Consider the following 23,040-nt stretch of genomic DNA (forward strand, 5'->3'; position numbering starts at 1 on the left):
TATATGATCTATAAAATAATATATAATAAGTATGTAATAAATATAAGTATATAATATATATACCATATATGAAGCCACATAAAGCTGTGATTTACCTTGGAATTTCTTTGAAGTGACTTCCTGTATGACATGCTAATGCCACATGCTGGGGATTTTAAGTAACTAAATATATTAGATATATTAATAAAATGTATTTTTCTCCAAAAAAACATTTCATGTGAAATAAATATTGGAATATAATTACACCTAATGTTGTCCTGTGATGACCCAGAGAATGTTAGCGGTCCAAATTGTGTCAATTCATTTTGTTTTGTTGGTAAATTTTACAGATCAGCACGAGCCATTACAGACTCTGAAATTGGGTATTTTTTATAACATCCAGTGAAAAGCAAAAAGTGCTGATGTGTCAGCAGGGATCTCAAACTTCCCAGAGCCAGGAACCTCAATACCGTACATTTCACAGACACCCTGGACAGATTCATTTAATGAATATAATCCAAATATTTAAATGTTAGACTCGTTATTCAAAAGTGTACAGTATTATCCTGGTTACTGGCAGCCTACAAAGCTTCCTGAACTTTCCTGAACTTTCTAACAACCGAACACATTCTCAGGCCATCCATAAGATAAACTGGATCATTTGACTGCCATGAGTTAATCCACTTTAAGCTAATCCTTTTCAAGCTTACCTTTCTTTACCTTACACCAGAACTTATATTTAAAAAAAGGTTTTTGTGTGCATTTTTGCTTCATCACCTCCCAAACTCAGGCTCACTATACACCAGACCTGCTCGTTGGCTATTGTCGGTATTCCATCCGAGTCTCCCTGATCAGGGACCGTAAATATCAAACATGTTCGATATTTGATACTAGACTTAAACATGTTTGATATTTATGATTGAAGCATAGGGAGGCTCTGACTCAATCAGTAGCAGTAAAATAACTGTATTGACATCACACACCTGAGGATTATTTAGACAAATAATCGGTTGTGACAAGTCTCGACTTGGTTCACACACCCACGATCATTGGAGGGGCAAACGGGCCTAAAATTGGGCATAAAATCGTCGAGTGTGTAGCCAGCCTTAGACTGATGGCGTTCTTAGTCAGTGACCAAGTGAACCATTATCGATTAACTCATTGATAGAGACTTCAAAAGCACTCCTGTAATTCGCTGTCTTCCTAATGCTATAAATGTATGTGTAAATGATGGCAATCATCAAAACGCAACGGAACGTCTATTTATTATCAACTGGTCAAAGATCTACACCTATATTTTGCTGCAGGTGATGTTACAATGGCTTGCAAATGGCTAGCTAAATTGTTTTGCTAAATTGTTGTTCTGTATTGACCAAACCATTATTTGAAATTACCCTAGGATTTTGATCCAAATTTCTTAAATCCCATCTTGAAAGTTCTATTTACCAAAATATTAAAATGTTGAGTTTTAGAAAGATTTCATTGTGGACTGTTTGTATGGCTAAAAGGGTTGAAAGTATGAAGTAATTGACCATGACAAGGGACAACCACTGACCTGTTATTGTTTGGGTGATTGACAGGAGACAGGTTTGAAACAAATTCTGCCTAGCAACAGAGGAACTACGGTTAGTAATTTCATATCTAACATAAGCACCTATATTATGCTAATAGATATAGCTTATAAATCGGTTAATTAATGCAATTACAGGTTCGATGTACATAACAAAATTAATTGTCCAATTACTTCATTTTTATCTCATAATCAAAAATTTACACTAAGATTCTGGCCAAATATAATAGAACTGTTCCATCCATCATGAATGGAGAGACCGGTGCTTGGACCCTGATAATCGCTGCTTGTGGCTATATATTAAAAAAAATACTACTATAAATACTTTTACTATATATTATGGAATATTATGATCAAGTTCTGTTCAGGTCATTTTGTTCTTTGTCTATAAAGTAAGGTGTAAATAGTAAATAGCTGGTCACGTTCTCTTGCTTTCTTTGCTCTTCCACTGTCTTTTGCACCAACAGAAGAATCACCATGCATGTTAAGGGAATATATGTGTACATTTAAAAACATATATATTTAAATACCTAATAGCTGATATTAAAATAAAATACATTCACTAATTTATTAACATGCCATCTGTTTTTGAATTGGTAAAAGAACATGAGGATTAAACACACTTCCCTTTGCAGATTTTATCAACCGTATAAACTGCATGATTGCTCATGTCCTGGTTTTCTCTCTCTCTCTCTCTCTCTCTCTCTCTCTCTCTCTCTCTCTCTCTCTCTCTCTCTCTCTCTCTCTCTCTCTCTCTCTCTCTCTCTCTCCTCTCTCTCTCTCTCTCTCTCTCTCTCTCTCTCTCTCTCTCTCTCTCTCTCTCTCTCTCTCTCTCTCTCTCTCTCTCTCGAAAGATTATTTTAGCATTTGAATGCTTTGTTCCCCAAACTGCACATCATTGTGTTGCTGTGTATGCATGAGCGAGAATGTTCCAGGAAGATACTTATTGTTTTTCTGTATTTGTCAGCTTTTCTAAAGCTAGTCAAAGGCTCTGAGCCATGATTTTTTTTTTAAATGATCATTGTCATGTTCCCAGAAGTAGTAAACACACAGACTGCATTGTTTTTTAAAAAAAAAAAAATTCCCAAAAATTCAACCTTTCCAATTTTTGTCCTTTTTTTTTAAATCATGCTGCAACACTGGACATTAAATAGTGGCCCTGACCAGACCTAAAATAGAAAAAGTAATAAAACCAATTTCTTAACAATATCCAGCCATTGACCTTATTAGAATAATCAAAAATCGTTTTTTTTTAGCTATACGTATGTATTACTCTTGCATCATGTGTGTATGCTATTTCTATCACAGTGATTAGGTGTAGTGAAACATGATGGCTGAATAGCTGAAACAAATAACATGTTATTAGTGATTAAAATGAAGAAATGAATTATACTACTACTAAATGCACAGGTTTATTGTAATCTACCATATATTTTGTATTTACGCATGAGAGCATGTGCACACACACATATACAGTGTATATATACTGTATCCGCTTATACATAAGTGTATAAGGCGAAATATAAAATCTCCATTTAGTTAAAAATGTTCTACTGGCTACTTTTAATTTCTTGTAAATTGAATGATAAACTGTTCATTTCACTGGTTTAAGGTGTGTTATTTAACAATTAATAAAATTGCACTGCTTGGGTGCTTAATGGGGCTGTTTTTTATTAAGGTTTTTTTTTTAAATCACTGAGAGGATTAAAACCTTAAGATGGAGGTAATGAAATTGATTTAAGATGAGATGCTTTCATCATTTTGCTTGAACTGAGATTCAGAGAAAGACTTTCACATTTACTGACTAAATCCTCCAATTAAATCACAGGCATAGGCTTTTAACCTGAGCCGAGGAGTTGGTACTTTATTTCCGTATGATATTAGTTTTTTTAAAAGAGGTGTTGGTGGTGATCTTGGTGGTGGTTGTGGTTAAATAGAAAGGCTACCAAGCACTGAAAGAGTAGATGTATGTAAATATGACTCGAACAATATAAAACTTTTTAAGAGAAAACAGACAAAGGAATAACAGTGGAACCCTTTTGAGAAAAAAACATATGGATGTCCATACTGGCTGTTTGTCCTTCAGGAGATCCTCAGGCGTTCTCTAGGCTTTCCACATCTTCAATCTGCCTGTCAGTGGTGTGTGTTTGGAATGTTTTGTGGGATTTAGAGTTTCTTCAATGCTGAATGAAGGTTATTGATGAAGAATTCCAGATGTTTCTACCTGTGACAGTCAAGATATTGTGTTTACCATGAACACAGCTTGCACACAGACTTGACTGGCCTATCATCAATTAAATCTGAAAAAAAAAGATCTATTAAATGACATTTAAAAAATAAAATAAAAAACACTTGGATAGTTAAAAACCTTTGGGAATTTTCTGATTGATTGAGTATCATTACTGTATTATTTTAAGATCATTTGGACAATGTTTATCATCTTCTAGACCCTTTCCCATAAAAGCAAATAGTATGAAATGAGACTTTTAACGTTTATTTATCCAAATAGTGACTCTCACATTAAAACTTAGCTCAAACACACACACTCACAGAGGTTGTTCTACAACAGCACAAAGCATCAGTGTTCCATGAGCATCGTAACACCGACACAACGAATTGCTCCTTCTTTCTCCTTTACACCATCTATCAGCGTATTGTTTGCTCCCCCAGATCCCTCTATATTTCTGTCGCTCCACTCTCTCTTTCAGTCTCTGGCTGATGAAGCAGGCTAATGAGCATGAGGCTCTGCTTGTTTCTCCGTGTATTGTTCTCTTTCCTCTGGACTGCCTTTGGCTTCGTGTCACATCCTGTGGGTGTTTGACACATACACACACACACTTGCTTATATCATTTGTACCAAGTCTACCCATGATGCAAAAAGAAGTACAACAACCGACATTTTCTACATTTACAATAAGCATCGTTTTTTTTTTAATTCTAGCCACAGGAATTTTCAGTTGGAACATGTTCTCTGAGTACCTTAATTAGTTTAACAAGTCTACTACGGTGGAGATACAGGTGGCCTGTTAAAGCTACCTGAAGATGCACAGATGACATAGCTTTTAGGACTGATTTTAGACTTACATCCAGAAAGAATGTCCATTTGCCTAGTTTATTATTTGCCCGTTTTGTGATTTTATCAACTTTTTTTAATCACTGATAATTAATCAGCAGGTACACCACGTTAATCATAATGCATTATGGGACATGGTATGCAGGTCAACAGGAGATTTGCTTTCCCTTTAATATTCAGATTCTTTGTTGCTGTCTTAAACAGATGTATAGTTCATTCACACTATTGGAATAAAATCATGGAGCACCTTTAGAAGTACTGCACTGGTGTTACTCAAACATTTTTTTTTATTTCAAAACCTTGTGGTTCTGTGATTTTGAAAATATCGCACGTAAAAATTTTGACACTCAAATTTGAAGGCGGATTGGACTTTTAAAATTTGCTAATACTTGGTGGTTTGTGGTCACAATCCCAGTCACTTGTAAAGGACACATTTACTACATGACCTCGTTGTTGAAAGAAAAAAGTTATCCTGGTCAGGGTCGTGTTGGAGGAACCCATCCTGGACTCTATCGCAGTGCATTATGCTTACCATTTTTATGACTGACTTTACTTCAATTCTGAGATATAGCTCTCTGTTGAAAAAGTTTGGATACAGGTACATCCAGTTAATCTCTAAGCTCTGACAGCAACAACTGGTCCAACCGTCCCTCTGTATTCTGTATGAGGAAGACTTACGAAGGCCACGTGTAACATCCTTGTGAGATTGCTTAAGATGAATTTTGGCCCATGTGTCTAAAAATATTGTGCTGTACATCCTGTTGCACAAGACACCATAACTTCTGCTCACTCTGTGGTCATATACTCTACTGAGCATAATATTACACTCTTATAGCTTTAATTGTGTAATGCATAAAGGATGTCTTTAGACTGCTTAGGTTTTAAATATAAGATCCTGTATTACATGTGATTTACATTTTATACAACGTCCACATTTAAAATGATGCCTAAATAGTTTAAAGCCTTTTTTGTGCAGTAATATCAGAACAATGCAAAAATATATTGATTTTTAACTTGATAAAGAGACACCTGCTACAGTTCGTGGTGTCTAAGCTCTGTAAAACTGTATAAAGCTACAGTAAACTGCAGTAGCCTATTATATGTAATAACACCCATGATCGTTCATGCAATTTCAATTATCATCAGAGATAAAAATTTGTCTGAATTTAAAGTATATACCTTCTTTAAAGCTGTCATTCTTAAAGTAGAGTTCCTCACCAGCAGAGTATCAGAAATCACAAACCACCATTATCCAAAGTTATCATTCATTATTTTTGAGTCCTTATCTCCTGTTTGATCGCTTGAACCAAATCCTAAGTAACTCAAAAACATCACGTCAACTTGCCCCTCATGCGTTCAGACAGTGGAAAGTTCTGGAATAACAAGCTCTGTGGCTTTGTGCAGCAAATATGCAGAACATTACAGTACACAATGGAATAAAGAGCTTAATCGTTGAGTAGTTGGATTATGTTCATGAATTAAACCTATACTGATGGAGTGGCTGTAATTTATTTTGAAATTGAAGGGGTTCCTGTGTGCAACTAGATTGAGAAACCCTGGCTTAAAGGATGATGAACATCATTTATAGGGATTGGGATATACTAAAACACAGATATTAGAAAATTTGCAGTGGTGGTTGTGTTTTATGAATATAGACAGACACAATAGAATGCTTTACAACTGAGTATTCTCCAAGAATTTACATGCCATGAGAGAGGAGAGAGAACTGTTTTTATTGATCATTTCATTTCACTGTTTGAATTTCAGTTCATCCTGCTGTTGGTAAGCATGCAAGACTATCCTTAGTATAGAATACTTTTTGAATTAATATAATAAAACATTTGCACAAAAGAAACCACATGAAACTATGTTAAAACTACTTGGCAAAGCTAAACTATATCATCTACTATGAAAAAAAAAGCTACATAATTTACTAGCCTTTTTAACTAAACATTAAGAACAAATGACCTCAAAAGTTCAGCTAATCTCCTGTCTTTCAGCGTTTTCAATTATGGCAGCTCAAAATGGCTACCGATCTAAACCTGTCAAGGCACGGTCATTTTAAATTATTCATACAGATTATATGGATTCTTTTTCCAAATGGATCATATGACTCAGCTGAGGTTGCTGCTTGGTTTGCTGTTCTCAGCTTGTCACAGATTTTCTGACTTATTATGAAAATTTATGATTAAACAATTAAGTATAAGCTGGCACAAGTGAGCCCAAATTGTAGAGTCAACACATTTTTTGCAGCATCAAAACTTTAGACATATGCAGAAAATAATATTATGTAGTGCTTATTTAAGGACTAATGATTACAAGTATCAGCCATTTATCTATACAGGGCACAGGTTACATTAATCTGCAGGAAATAACTTGTTTTGTATACCATACATGAACATTTACTCATTTTCTTTTCTAGTGTTATTTTAATGCCATTGAGGTCGTGTCAGGAAAAAAAACAAAAAACCTTGTACTATTTTTCTTCGTCATTGAGGTGGTCTTCTGAAGCATACGCTGTTAGTACATTTAGCATGTATATTTCATCTAGAAATTATATATGTTAATTAATTCCTGTTATATTAAATGTGCACAAATTAAAAGTAAAACAGATTACAGTATTTTTTTTCTGACTGTGTATAATACGATGAGACAGCAACAACCACACCATGGATCTTTTATCAAAAATGCAATGAATTAAACTTAATTGATCGTAAATTATTGATAGATGGATTATATGGATTATTTTTGATTTTTTTTTAAATAATGTTTATTTTTAAAATGATCTGTGAATAATTGAATAGGCTAGAAAGGTGATTTGCCTGTTGCACATATTTATATATATATATATATATTATATATATATACACACACAGAGCATAATAATACTAATGATAATAATAATAATAATGGTTTATATCTCAATATATTAGATATTTTTAATGATCTACTTTGCCATGACTACGGCACTGGTGACAATGACAGAAAAGCAGAAAAAAAAATCCAATTTTGGCTGTTGGTTGTGGATGACAGCCGGAAGCGTGTGTGTCAATCAGACATGCTTCTCTGGCCAAGGACAAACCCTCATTGTAGGACCTGGTGTGTTTCTAAAGAAACAACCCATCTCTCCTCAGCATTTATCACTGTGTAGGGAAGAGCACTGAGTTACACAATCACAATGACAGGAAAAGAAATAAAACCATGGCCTGTGTATGCTTGCTGTGAGTTTTCTTCTTGTAGGCTTCCATTAGGTATTTGTTTTTGGTTTTGTTTTGTTTTGTTTTTTTTCATTTTTTTGCTCATACAACCTCTGAAATATATGCAAAAAGGCAAGAGATTATAAAATAACACGATTAATAGTGTTACACGTCCGAATATCTACCGTGATGCTCGTTTCCTCACTGATTATTGTACTGATTAGTTCTGACATCACGGTTAAAGAACAACGGTGTTTAACTTTACTAACAAACCTGATCGTCATCCTGTCCAAGTCGATATATTAATGCGTTAATATAAAAAGAGAGAAAAATCGATAATATATTACATCAAATATTTTAACCCTAAATGCACGTAAATTAGCAAATTATTATTAATTGTTTTTTGTTGCTAATTTACTATATCGCTGCTGAACTAAGCGTTAGCATTGCGGTTAGCAAAACAAAGCGTTAGCATTTCAGACGCTATATTAATAGTTATTTAGATGCTAGTAAAAATAAATAAATAAAATAGATAAATAAATAAAACAAACAAACGAACTCCGGTCTAAACATAACTAGGAAGGATTTGATAAGGATCTGTAAGCACAGCTGTTGTGTTTACGATACAGACCTCTTGCTAGTTGATCCAATTCTTCCATATTCTCCTACTTTTTCCCCTTGAGCATTAAATGCTCGCTTTAATCCGCCTAGTGATTCGTAGTTAGCGCCCCACCGTCCTGTTTTTTTTTTTTTTTTTTTATATCCCCCTGGAGTCTGTGACATGTTATTACATTAAAGAGAATCCTACCGTGTGTGTTTTTTTAATAATATAAATAGGACTATTTCTCCCCGCTTGCCGAAGTGCCTTCACTTCACGCCTGACACACAAATGACTCCTGGGCCATATAAGGGTCCGCCTTTTGGAGCGCCTTGAAACCGTCTGCCTCTTATCTTTTCATCGGCTAACCCCGGGACGCCTTGAAACCACAAAGCCAGATATTGCTTTTTTTTTCTTTCTTTCAGACAGCCCAATGCGGACTGGACAGCAGCCAATCAGAGTCTTGTTTACACTCTGTGAGTGACAATGCCTTGGCGCCGTGCCAGCCAATCAAATCCTGTTCTGAATGGTGCACATTTTTAAAAAGCTCTAGGGCGAGCTGTTTCCTGATTAAAATCAAACTAAATCAGACTATTTTACACTATCTGAATGCATTCTTGTTTGTTTATTTAAATATCTACATTTATAACTGATTTTTCTTCTGAACAAAATATATGAAACGTTGTGTCACACGAACAATCATTTATTTCTCCTTATTATTTATTTACTCGTCATATAAAACACTGGAAAACCGTGTTAAAGACATAATCTATGATTTTTCAATCTATGAGTCTATAATCTGTATTAGATTTAACTCCAGTGTTTAATGTATACTTGAAGTTTCAGTAACTTGATGTTAATTCATGGAAAAATGATTCAGTAAACGTATGAAAAAAAAAAGTCCAGCAATTAGAATAAACCCATAAAAAAGCATTTGCAGGAAAACGTAATCCTAAGAAAGTATTGCATAGATAATTTGCGTGCATCTATATGACAGTCACGGTGTGCAGACTTTAAATTAATGTTTGAGTTAAAAGATTATTAGCATAAAAGTGTATAGAACATCTACTGATCCGTGGTTAACTTGAATTTAGCGCTGCGTCCGTGTGCCTTCTGAATCCTACTTTTCCATTGGAGAAAGATTTCGACCAATCAGCGCTTCGAGTGTGTCTCGGAAAGCTGCACGAGATCATTGACACACACGGATTTGACCAATGGGATCGTGTGTTTACTCTCGGTGGGTTGCGAGGCACGAGCTGCGCTTGGGAAGAGGATCGCCGTTTGGAGACTCGGGTCTGAACTCAGCGGCCTGCACCGGCGCTTTGGCAGATCGAGACGCTACAACACACACACACTCACACACACGCACACACGCGTGCGCGCGCGCGGAATACGAGGATTATCTTTGAAGTCTGATTTTTGAAATATGATCAGCAACATTCTTGATCTACGTTTTTTGTCTACTTCTAATTAATTGTATTTATTGTCATGAAAGGATTTAACATACCAGTAAGTAACCTATATATTTTTATATATATAAATGTATATTATATCTACAACAGCTGCAATCTAAATGCATTTTTAAATACAATAAAAATCCCATGTAGACCAGTATTTGGGATTATAAATAATAATTATAAATAATCTCAGAGTGTAGAAATAAATAAATATACACGAAAGAGGTTTAAATGTTTTAGCACCATAAAAAAAAGGTTAATATTCATGTAACGTCTTATACACATAATCTAAATTCTTATTATTTTTCTCACTAAAGCTCTAATTCCTATTTAGGTGAACAGAATGTTTTAAATGTTCTATAATATAAATGCAATCCAAGCCTAATATTGTCAGTGGTTCTGCCAACGCTTACATTTTAAATATATACCACATTCATTTGTTGTGATTAGAAGGTTGCATTTTCTAGTCTGCTTTGTAACCACTCGTGTTATATTCTAATGGATTTATCCTTTACATATACATACATGTATATTCACATAAACCTGGGTTAAATTCGACCTACGTTCATGCGTGACGTCAGTTATTTTCAGAATAAATATTTTTGTCTTAAACAATAGATGTTTGTATCTGTGCTTCTGCTGTGTGTGTGTTTTTTTAATCACAAATCTATGCTCTTATGGGCGAGGCCGCTTTACAGACCGGAACCTTGTTCGTTCGCTGTCCGGACTGCGCGCGCTTCCACCCGGACAGCGTTTCCGCGGACGCTCGCTTCATTCACGCTGCTTGATTAAACATACGCACGAGCCTACATTTGTGTTTCTAACCCATGTGTCTGACTGCACCGTAAAATACAGACAATATCTACATTTTTAAGTCGGCTTATTCTTTTTTTTTTTTTTTAAATAAATAAAGTATGGTGCATTTCGCACGAGCCATTGTTAGACGAGACAAAACGGCTTTCATTCGTCGCCTTGTCATTAAAAAAAGAAACCGAGGCTCAGTATTCAGACTATACAGATGATATGGAGTACATCGAGTGTGTTTGTTGGTGTGGATGAAAACGAAGGCTGGTGCGTTTGTTGGGTTATTTGTGCTCAGGGCTGAGCGGTAATGTTAATGGCTGACAGACTGCACGAGACAAAGGCAGCTCCTTCTCAAGCCATTCAGCCTGTAATACACATTCTCCTGTATTTTTATCCATCACGCACAGAAATGCATCTGTATTCCAACAATGTATTCTTTAACCACGCGTTTAAATTCCGCCAAAGCTGTAGGTTTGGGATTCTGACAATAAAATTGGATAAAAAAATCTTGAATTCTATCTGGACTTGACTGGCATGTCCCAGGTCTGTTGTGTTTTGTGCTGTAGGATGGACATCTGTCTATTTAGTTTAAGCAAATACAAAGAACTAGTTAAAACCCACGAGGTTGATCTATTAGTGTAGATTTATCTGCTGATTATTTGTGCATGTAAGATTTTAGAAATACGGACAATAAATTCAGACCCCTCTTTCACACTCTCTCTCTCTCTCTCTCTCTCTCTCTCTCTCTCTCTCACACACACACACACACTTTCCTGCCTGGTTCACAGGCCTTGTAGACTGTCGCGTGGCGATTGAGGCAGTTTTGCCTGCATCGATCACACAGATTTCAGTCTAATCCTTTCACTGTGCTGATGGTCTATTTAATTTGAGACCAATTAGATCCCAATGAATCATAATTTAAAATCCGAGTAGAGTGAGTTTTATAAAAAGCTGAACGTGATTTATGACAAATGACATGTTTTTGTCATTTAAACACGAACACGTAGAAAACCAAACTCCCGTCATGCACCTCGGTGAGATTTGAGCTGCGAATCCCATCCCATGTAAATGAGTCGGAGTCGAATGGACTGTAGAATTAATTGTATTAATATGAAAAGTTGTAACGCGTCATTATTGGTGTATTTTAAATAACAATGGGAAATTCAAATACAGACTTCACAGTATAACACGATGCGTTAAACCGCCTTTGCATATTGTTCTCTGTGTTGTTTGGAAAATCTTCATTGCTCCACAATATAGTGTCGCATTTAGCAACTAATAATCTGTGCGTTGTTATTGGGGCCTTTTGTATTATATATATATATATATATATATATATATATATATATATATATATATAAAATCACATATACATATATACATATACACGTGTGTATGTGTGATTATATATATATATATATATATATATATATATATATATATATATATAAAATCACACATACACACGTGTATATATATATGTGTGTGTGTGTGTGTGTGTGTGTATGTATGTATATGTGTGTGTGTGTGTGTTGTATGTTACACACACACAAACATATATATACATATATATGAGAGAGAGCGAGATATATATAACGTGTGTGTGTGTGTGTGTGTGTGTGTGTGTGTAAAACATACAACACCCAGAACAATAAGCAGTTCAAAGCATCCCAGGCTGTATTGTGAACTCTATTTGAAAGTCTATTGTTCACCATCGCTATTGTAGTAGTTTATACGTGTAATATATATATTATGTATAGTATGTAAATAGTAATAAATATCTCCACATATTAAGAATGGATTTGTCTTGCCCGGTTCATTCCCGGTGAATATTACTGCACGTCAGTCAAACGTGTCATTTTCTCCTTTATTTATTTATTTAATTTATTTGTTTTTGTTTTTTTTGCAGAAAACATGATCGGGAGCCGCGCCGCCAAAAGGAGAGGCGAGACTTCCTCTGAAAGCGACACCGACGCCCAGCGAGAGGGATTATAAATATATGGCTTTGGTTTGATCGCTGTGGTCTCTACGCCGCCGGAATATTTGGGATTATAACGCGCTACGCAGCGGTTATGGAGAGCCGGGATTTCGGCGCTCCGACGCACCTTCTATCCGAGCGGGGCGCTTTAGTTCACCGCGCCGCCTCGCGGATCACGTCGAGCGGCCACGGCACCGTGCAGCACGCCGCTGCCTTCCCGCCTGGGAAATATTACCCATCTCATCTGCCCATGAGCACACACTCAGGTCTGTTTCCCCTTTCTGCTCGTCAGTCTATTGCGTGCACTACAGAAATGAGCAGTTTCTAGTGACGAACATGTTGCTTTCACCGGTGCATTTCGAGTAGGATCAAAATCAATGGATTATAATCCAGGATCTGGATTATTTATACACAGATATTTTTTCTTAATGATTGACAAGATAGAAGGTCATTATGCTTTGGGTAATGATAATGTGCGAGGCCATAGGAATCAGAATAAAGGCAGATATTTCAGAGAGCAAATGTAATAAATTCGAGAGTTTATAAAAACAGTCAACTTAAAAACTGAGTTGTAGAATTTAGCCATATTTGTCTATATAAATATAGGTAGAATTGTAATTAAATTAAATAGATGTCCTTAAATTAAAATAAAGAAATACAATTACGTCCCACACACACACACACACACACACACACACACACACACACACACACACACACACACGCACACACTATACAAAGATAGTTAGACAATTTAATAATATGATGTATATAATATTAATAATTAGTAGGAAGCATTTTAAGATTGATTATGAAATTAATTAACCACATTTATTTATTTATTATTCTATTCTTTTTTCAATTTTCTATTTCCTATTGGCACTGTGCCTGATGTAAAATCCATAGTGCACACAAGTGTCATATGATTTTGCAGTGGTATTTTGTGTGAGTTATCGACAAAGGTACACATGTCCAGAAAGCTTTTTTTGTATAGCGAGTATTGTATTGACGTACTTATAAAATTACTAGTGTGTAGACATGTTGGAAAAATGTTTTTGAAGCTGCTGTGGCGTCCATGAGATGTGCAGTCTTGGCTCATGCTTCAAGTACAATTTGCAATCATATCATCTGACACTCAAGGAGGAATTATTGCTTCTAAGTAAAGCAGGGTAAACTGATTTACTGCTACATGTCCTTTTGTCATGAATGTAGCAGGCCACTGAAACCTACTATTCTAAATATTTACCAGCTGACGCCGGGCGGAATTTAAAGAGATCTGTTTTTATATTGCAATACAAATGCGGCTCATGAGTTGTGTTTATGTGTCATATTCCAGTCAGGAAATGGAAATTGTTTTATGGTTATATGACCCTTTATCAAGAGAGCAGGTCTATTATATTTTATTTATTCTTTTGAAATTCATATAAGTACACACACACACACACACACACACACACACACACACACACACACACACACACACACATAATGATGTATTATTTAGTTTAACTAATAATAATAATACACGATAACATAGCATATATAAGTTAAAGTAGTTAAAATGTTAAAACAGCTTTATGCCATAGGTCTCTCTGAATGTTTCAAAATGCTGTTGAATGCATGTTTGTTATGGTAGTGTGTAGTCCTGAATAAAATCAGGCAGAATATTCATTTTTGGCAAAGCGATCCGCTTGGTCTAATCGGGTTTAATAAATATGTGAACATAAAAATAGCTGAAGCGGTTGTCAGATATTAGTTAATTAACTTGGAAACATCATTGCATTATCAATGGGACACGGCAATCATATCAATTACATCAATGATTAATGCAGACTCATTTTGCACTTGTTATTTCCATATTTCTGTTATTATTATTATTATTATTATTATTATTATTATTATTATTATTATTATTATTATTATTATTATTATTATTATCCATGCACAAATTAAGAAGCACAATTTTTATGTACAAAATGTCAATAGCATCATATGTATGGGGGAACACACATGCACACACATGCACACACACACAGGGATATTTATAGATTTAGCTGCTTGTCTTTGTTCTTGCAGATGTTGCGACAGAGAGCATTTAAGCTAATGCTAGCTAAAGGGTACAGGTGTGTCACTAACCGGATGTGTTGTCTTTTGTAAGTCTCCCATGGACTGTGGCACCACACACACACACACACACACACACACACACACACACACACACACACACACACACACACACACACACACACACACACACACACATCTTTCTTTACATGTCCTCCGTGTTCGTAGGGTGAGATAGATGGGGTATTGTTTTTTGAGGATGAAAAAAATGGCTCTGGCTGTATAGTACAGGCCATAAGTAATTGGTCAGCGTAGCAGATTTTGCTGATACAGTTGTGTTCTCCAGCGTATTGGATATGAAATAGGGAAAAAAAGATGACAGTGTGGTTGAATTATGGAACGTCAGCATTATTTCAAGGGAAATTGTATTTATATTGGTAAATCTTTTTTTTTTTTTTAGATTAGAAAAGAAAATATGTTGGACATAAAATATTGGCATGTTTAGATCTTTTTTTTTTTTTTTTTGATTTAGAGATTTGTGACATCACTAGATCACTGGTATCTCCTGTTCCACATGGCCTGGAATCGTGCTGGTTTTCACCCAGTTCCTCCTTGATTGAAGGATTTTTCTTTCTTCTTTTCCACACACTAATGTAGTACAGTTTCATCTCATCTGTACGCTTTTGCCCTTGAACTCTCGGAAGACATGCTGGAGGCTTCTACTCCTGTTCGCTTCTGATCTATTTAAGAGTTTTTATTCATGACTTGATGATTTGCACTGACACCGTCTTTGATCCTCATGTTGCGACACATCAGCACCAGACTCCAGCGGAAAAACACTGTATCTAGAACCGGGGCTAGATTTTTGAGCTCTTACGTACGAGTCTGTTATGCCAAATAAAACCAGAGAAGCCGATTTTCCAATTTTGGTAAGCGAAAATGAATAATAATAATGAAAAAAAAAAGAAACAAGCTGTAATTCCTCCATGGTTTACCCACTACGCAAGTCATTTTGAAGCTCAGAATTTCCACACTAGCCTTTTATTTTTCTTCTGAAAACCAGTGTGCTGGAGTCTGGAGATAAAATAGGACAATGAATTTAAATTACATGCACCAGTCCCTGTAGCTTATATATAATTGAACGGCAAATACAAAATTTAAACCAAACATTGGAATTACAGACATCTGAATCATCATCAGATCACGCAAGCCGTGTGATCACTCAGAGCAACTCATTTCCTAACGTCAGCCACTGGTGGTACTTGTGGTAATGATGGTTGTTTTTTCTTTTTCCCTTCTTTAACTTGTTTGCTGATTGTGCTGAACTGCTTCTGTCCCATTCTATCCCATTCCAGGAGGTTAAAGCAACACACGCAATTTCTTTAAAAAAAAAAAAAAGGGAGAGAGATGTAAAGATGCTACATGTATTAGGATTGAATGTTGTTATATGTAGAAACCCAATTTCGCTAAATATCAAAGTTGCAAACACAGAGGTATCTCTGGCAGCCGCACGCTCGTGTCTTTACCACACCGGCGTCGCCTCACAGAATTATGAAACAGCAGCTTGTTTCTGGGGGAAGCGGATAGCTTTCACTTCTCCCAGCTGCTGCATTTCTGTTGTTCCTCTTGGTGAAACATGCCTCGCCCAGCAGGCTGCGCCGCTTGCAGATGGAGCGACGGCTTGCTGAGATTCCCTGACAGTTCCTCATAAATATCAGGCTGCATATAATAGCCATTATCTACCTGCAGCAGCATGCCATCTGACATTTCATCCATGTGAGGGATGCCGCCTAGGGGGGTATGTGGGCGTGTGACTGTGTGCTCGTATATAGCGTATATGTTCACGAGCATGTTTTTTTTAACAGAAGAATCTTCACCTTAATGAGCTCAGCAAACTTTCTTTTATGATTTTTAAATGACACTTCCGTCTCATCTCCTTCTCCCACGTGTCTCGAGCAGAAAATAATAATAAAAAAAAGTCTTGAGTGTGCTGCTCTTTGTTACAGCAAGCTTCAATTATAGATTATATCCTACTTAGAAGGTTGAAGTTATGGTTATTGATCAGAGGTTTTCCTTGAAATGATGTGTAGTGCGGCGCTGCACCTAATCTCGGTACATGGCGGCTAATAGGTATGCGTCGTTAGAATACCTGTGTATGCAATCTTGTTCCTCCTGATCTAACAGACACACATACACACCCTTTAACAGGGAAGTCAGCATCATTATTAGCAAAGCCATTTCCTGCCATCTCCCCCTACCTCAGGGCCATTGTGCGTGTGTGTTTTTACGGCGTGTTCTTTAAAGATAAAAACACACACACACACACACGCACACACACAAACACACACTCGCGCCTTCTGTTCTCTTTTTATTGTGTCTGAGGTAAGACGTCCCCACCACTTCCCTGCATTCTGTATCCTGCCTGGATATCCCGAGCTGCCGTGTGACCTGCCTGCTTTCCTCAAAATGATTATGTATGTTTTGTTGTCAGTGGAATAAATACTATTTGATTGAATGCCTCATTGCTGCAAGGTCCCTAGAGGAAAGCGGTATGCACAAGCTGCACTTCAAAGACCAACACAAGTGTTTGGTGGCATTAAGAAAGTGTGTGTCCTGTTTACGACCTGCTGCGACTCCAGCCCTGTTTAAGAAGGTGTTTGTTGGCCGTCGTAGCATCGAAGTGCTGTAAAATGTACAGCATGACACCTCTTCACTTTTAAACCATTTGTAAAGGGAAACTTTGCCTCATTGTTAATGTAGCTAATAACAGAACAGATCAGCTAGCGAGTATAAAGCTAACTCCTGTTTTATTTTCTTTGGTTGTTAGCAAACATCATTTTTGAGGACACTGGGATAGGAGATTGTGTTGTGTCCTTCTCTACTCTATCAGGGTTCTCTTCTCACAAAACTTTCAGGATAAGGTTTCTGCCATCCTGAAGCTTTTCTCGAGGTTTCTTCCTCATATCGCCTGAAGGAGTTTTTCTTTGCTATGGTTGCCTCTAGTTTGCTTATTAAAGATAAAAAAAATTCTATAATGTAGATCCTGAATTTATATATTTCTGTAAAGCTGCTTTGTGACAATGTCCTTTGTCAAAAGCCATGTACAAATAAACGTTGACTTAAACTGGTCAGTATTTTCAGATTTAGTCAAAAGAACAAGCACCAAAGGCGACCGTATTTGAGATACGAGAACAAAACTAAAATGACTCATCAAAAATCATTTTAATGGGTCGTATGTTTATTGTAGTATAACAGCATTTATCGTCATCCTCGGAAAAGTACGCTGCACGTTCAGTAGCGGTGCAATTTACTGCAGAAAATTGTTGGTGGATTTATTTAAAGGATCACTCGTAGCTTTCAGGAGATTATCAAACAAGGTTGAAATTTTGGTTCCTCTACTTTTTTGCTTGGCCAGTGTTCTCCTTCTCTGCTTTAAAAACATTTTGGAATATTGTGATGTCATTTCTGTCAGTTCTGTTTATTGTGGATGCTATTTACCCTAATTGCTTGGTGTTTTTCAAGGATGTGTCCACAGAGAAGATTTTTTGATGCCAGCTCGCTGCCCACTCAAAGCCCGTCCTCTCACCGCAGACGGTTTTTACTAGTTAACACCTCCTAATTTTCTGACATTTCTTGTTTTGTTTTTTTTCTTTCAGATTTTTTTGAAGGAACTCACAATTAATGACTAATTTACCACAGAGCTGTTGAATTCTCAAATCTGATTGGTCAGAAGGTTTTCTATAATGCTCGTTGTACTGCATTATCATTTCTAATGTTGCAACTGCAAGGTTATGTCTGTTTTTGGATTTTTTTCGAAGGAGTCTCCAGTGTAAAGCATCAGTGCTTTGTAACAGTAAGAGGTAAAGCTGTAACGCAAAGGATTCGGATGTAGGAAAGTCTTATGAAAAAGGATGTTGAGCAAATGACTGCTTCTATCAGTTATACTGTGAGCGATAATATCAAATAACTTAATTGGCAGAAGTTCTGGGACATTAAACGTAATTATAAACGGATCATGTTTGAAAAGTACGGCGTGTAAGTATTTAATAAGCAAAACATTTGTTAGCTTTGACAGGTTGCATTGTTGTAAGAGGGATTAAAACTTCTGGTGACGTTCTGCTATTGGAAAATCTTTAGCTTTGTGGTGGTAGGTTGGAGACTAATTTCCTTTGATAGCATGCCACACTTTATTTTTTTTTTCAATTCAGAAATGTCTTTGGTTTCGAGTCTTATCTTTCAAATCACAATGCTGTTAGTCTTTTGATTGACATTTCGAGCAGTGTATGCTCATTCGTACCCATTTGTTCTGCACATTTGTGCCATTTGGGCAAAAAAAAAACCATGCTCACACTTGGCATGAGGTCTGGGCTGGCAGGGACATTTGAAGAACAGACAGACAAATAATCTGATGAGTAGTTTTGACAGTTGGATAATCATGCTAGTGGCTGTGTTTGCAAAATCTTAGTGAAGACTCTCTTGAAGAACCCAGTGTAGCATCCGAGTAACTGTGCAGCTGGTTTCTCTAAATCTCTGGGAAACTCTTTGGACATTCAAAATCATTGAAAAATCCATTTTTTTAATATCACATCAGTTGTTCTGTCTGTTTGTTCAACAAGCAGGAATCTGTTTTGGAGATTTTGTAGATGCCCGTGTCTGTCTTTCCGCCTATTACAGTCAAGGTTTATTTGTTGATGGTGTGAGGGGAGAACGACATCATGAAGGGTGGGAGTCTGTCTGGGGTCCGCGAGAGCCGTTGATGCATATGTGTACGCAAGAGAGTGCCAAATGCCCTACAGTGTAGCAGCATGCTTTACCCTTCCCACACTGCAGCCCAGGCAGGTCAAAAACAAAGGAGACGAGCAGGCTGGGTAACACCTTCCTGTATTGCATTACCAGTCTTTCATTTCAAAACGCCTCTGTCTATTTTTACACATCAGCTGAGTAAGCGCCGTTCAGCAGAGAGAGAGAGAGAGAGAGAGAGAGAGAGAGAGAGAGAGAGAGAGAGAGAGAGAGATGTCAAGGCAACCAAAGAGATGTTTAGAGAACTTGGAAGCAGGTGAAGAGGATTCTAGCTTTCTTTCACACTCATTCTTTCCTTCCTCCTTTCTTCCTTTCATTCTATTCATTCATTCATTTCAGTCACAGAGACTGTAACTGTAAAGGATAGCTGGCTAAAAGCATCATATTTAAAATTCTGACAGGATTTAAAACCATACCAAAAAAAATATAAAAAATTCCATTTATAAAAGATCCAAGATCTTTTATAGATTTGCTAAAGACTTTATTCACAATGTTTACTGTCTTGCAAAGACACTATAACAAAAGCTGTGACTGATCTAATAAAAAAGAAATTAATATGATTATAAGACATTAAATAAGTGGCATTGTTTAAGGGATACAATGATAAATTTGTACAGTAGAATAATTATTTGACCGTATTCTCACTATTACATACATAAATGTTTTTCTCCTTTATAATATATATTTCACAGGTATTTTAGGTCTAAGCCATTGGAATATAGTCAGACTTAAAAGAAGACTCATTACCCTCTGGGTGAGTCCATGCTGAGTCACTGTAAAAAACTGTTTAATTTAAAGGCAGGTTTCCTGGCACAAAGCACATGTGAGGTGATGTTCATCCCCCTTTAAAAAAAAACACACAGTATAAAGCCAGCAAACGTTCATAAATATAATCTGAATTTTATTTTCTGCCATTGTTCTTCAGAAAGCAAGCAGAATCATTGATTAGGAGTAAAAATGCTTCATGCTGACATGAATAAAATGCATTCTGTAATGTCTGTTGTTGCATAGTGTGTGTGTGTGTGTGTGTGTGTGTGTGTGTGTGTGTGTGTGTGTGTGTGTGTGTGTGTGTGTGTATGTACTTATGTAATATATCTCAACATCCACATTGTTACATTCTCTATGGAAAAACCAACTAACATTACATTAGTGGAGGATGAACCAGTGTGTAGCTTCCAAAAATAACAATAAAATAATAATTTTCATATTCAAAAAGAAAAACTTTTATTTTATAGAGAATTTTTGGAAAAACGACAATTTCGTATAGTTGATGCTCGTGAATCATGAATGATTTTTATTTATTTATTTAAACTTTTTAAAAATATATATATTTTTACATTTTTTAAAAATTCATTTCTTTATGATGTTTTTAACAGAACAAATTTCACCAACATTCCCATTCTGTCAACCTCATGTCTTGTTGGATAAATATTTCGAAGGCTGAATTTTTGAGTTATTATTCCACAGAATACTTGGATCCTTATCAAGGTGTTGATAAATCTAAGCTTTTAGCCTGTATTATTGTATTTATTTTTGTGATACATATTCATTGATATGGTCATGTTGTCTGTGAGGAGGTGTTTAATTAGCATTTTTCGAACGAAAGTCTTTTGTGTCAGCACTTTGTGACAGAGGTACAGCTGTATCTTTGACCTTTCTGGATTTTCAGAAACATGACAAGCTGCAATTCTTTGTTTTATTGATTTTTTTTAGAGAGAGAGAGAGAGAGAGAGAGAGAGAGAGAGAGAGAGAGAGAGAGAGTGTGTGTGAGAGAATGAGAGAGAGAATGAGAGAACAAGTGTGAGAATGAGAGAGAGAGAATGGGAGAATGAGAGAATGAGAGAGAGAGAGAGTGTGTGTGTGAGAGAATGAGAGAGAGAATGAGAGAACAAGTGTGAGAATGAGAGAGAGAATGAGAGAGAGAGAATGAGAGAACAAGTGTGAGAATGAGAGAGAGAGAATGGGAGAATGAGAGAATGAGAGAGAGAGAAAGAGAGAGAGAGAATGAGAGAGAGAATGAGAGAGAGAGAGAGAGAATGAGAGAACAAGTGTGAGAAAGAGAGAGAGAAAGAGAGAGAGAAAGAGAGAGAGAAAGAGAGAGAGAAAGAGAGAGAAAGAGAGAGAGAATGAGAGAGAGAGAATGAGAGAGAGAATGAGAGAGAGAATGAGAGAGAGAGAATGAGAGAAAGAGAGAGAGAGAATGAGAGAAAGAGAGAGAGAGAGAATGAGAGAGAGAGAGAGAGCTCATAATGGAGAAACTGTTTATAGCTGCTATAACGTGCTCAGTAACAGGAATTACCTTGAACTGAGGACGTTCCATAACATTGCCAATTGCTGTAGTGTAAGAAGAATAAAACACTGGAAAAGAATTTTATTTGCATTGTATCATGTTGTGTTGTGTTACTCTGCCATTGATCTTCTTATAACAACCAGTGGGTCATTCCATATACAACTTATATTGTGCTGTAGATAAAAACAAGTGAATACAAATGAGCAATTCTTAAATCGTATAAATGTAAACAATGGCGGCCTGTCGGTAATATAACACTTTTGTCAAATCTCTAGTGGAATCATGGGTAGTTTATTTTATAGCTATACATGTTCTACCAGCAGACTATGGAGATTTTTCAAATGGAATGAGTTTCAGCGAGACTCTTGTGTCAGTGAGGGATTCTGGGAATTGAGTTTTCAATTGGTGATCTTCAGGCATGCACAGATCCGGTCGTTTCCTTTTGTGCGATGCATTGTATGAAAAGCCATCCTGCCTTAACACCCTTGAGTTTTGATTTGTAATGGTTTTAAAATAAAAGACTCTTCCTGTCTGTCTTCCCGTCCTGTCTGACGGTTTCCCTTCAGGATACCTGTGTGCCTCCGGATACGTCGCACGTGACATCTGTTAGTCGTTTTTAATTTCAGTTTTATTACCAGTGGATATTCTCCGAGAAGGCCGTTGCGGAGGGGACTGATTGTGAGAGCGGATGGAGAGGCGTGCAGACACACACCCGGATGTCTCTCTAGGGAACATGTGGAGAATGTGTGATGATGATGGGGGAGCATTAACACTGGAAACCTCTTCACCTTCTCACCCCCTCCGTGGCTACAGCCTCTGGGGCCTAACAGGTGCAACACTGATTCCTTTCATCTGCCCGACTGACTGCCCTGCTGCCCCTGGGGGCTCTCTCAGGTCTCAGCACACCACAGCAACTTTAACCATTAGAACAACAACAGGAATAACTATATCAGTAGTATTAATAACTTAATATGGACAGCACACTGGCACAGTAGGTAGTATTGCTGCCTCACAGCTCCCTGTTTTCTTCCTGTGCTCATGTTACATTCTGTGTAGAGTTTCACATGTTTCTCAGTGGGTTTCCTCTAGGTTTTCTGGTTTCCTCCAAGAAAATATATGTCAATAGGTGCATTGAGCATGCTAGATTGCCGCTAGGTATGAATGTGTGTTTGCATTTTGCCCTGTGATGTGTCAGTGTCCCATCTGGGGTGAATTCACCAGCCTTGTACT

The 23,040-nt window shown here is 36.7% G+C and overlaps 1 protein-coding gene and 1 long non-coding RNA gene across 12 annotated transcripts in view; one reads left to right on the forward strand and one right to left on the reverse strand.

Moving 5' to 3' along the window:
* Nucleotides 1-2,414: 2,414 nt before the first annotated feature.
* LOC113639473 lies at nucleotides 2,415-8,794 on the reverse strand. The gene is made up of 4 exons (XR_003439840.2): nucleotides 8,451-8,794; nucleotides 5,802-7,765; nucleotides 4,100-4,356; nucleotides 2,415-3,849 (listed from the first exon to the last, which is right to left on the reverse strand). It is a non-coding gene; the product is annotated as an uncharacterized LOC113639473 (long non-coding RNA).
* Nucleotides 8,795-9,625: 831 nt separating this feature from the next.
* The window catches only part of LOC113639465 (BAH and coiled-coil domain-containing protein 1), a 66,091-nt gene continuing 52,676 nt past the window's right edge, over nucleotides 9,626-23,040 (forward strand). For 6 of the 11 annotated variants that reach the window (XM_027141303.2, XM_027141307.2, XM_027141312.2 and 3 more), the window contains exons 1-2: nucleotides 9,627-9,926; nucleotides 12,588-12,922. In XM_027141303.2, coding sequence (XP_026997104.2) covers nucleotides 12,751-12,922 — 172 coding nt within the window. In that variant the 5' untranslated portion in view covers nucleotides 9,627-9,926; nucleotides 12,588-12,750. Of the gene's footprint in view, nucleotides 9,927-12,587; nucleotides 12,923-23,040 lie in introns of all 11 variants that reach the window. The other 5 variants (XM_027141304.2, XM_027141308.2, XM_027141309.2 and 2 more) reach the window with 2 other exon arrangements.

The sequence above is a fragment of the Tachysurus fulvidraco genome, chromosome 15, assembly GCF_022655615.1.
Source record: "Tachysurus fulvidraco isolate hzauxx_2018 chromosome 15, HZAU_PFXX_2.0, whole genome shotgun sequence".
NCBI classification, from domain to species: Eukaryota; Metazoa; Chordata; class Actinopteri; order Siluriformes; family Bagridae; genus Tachysurus; species Tachysurus fulvidraco.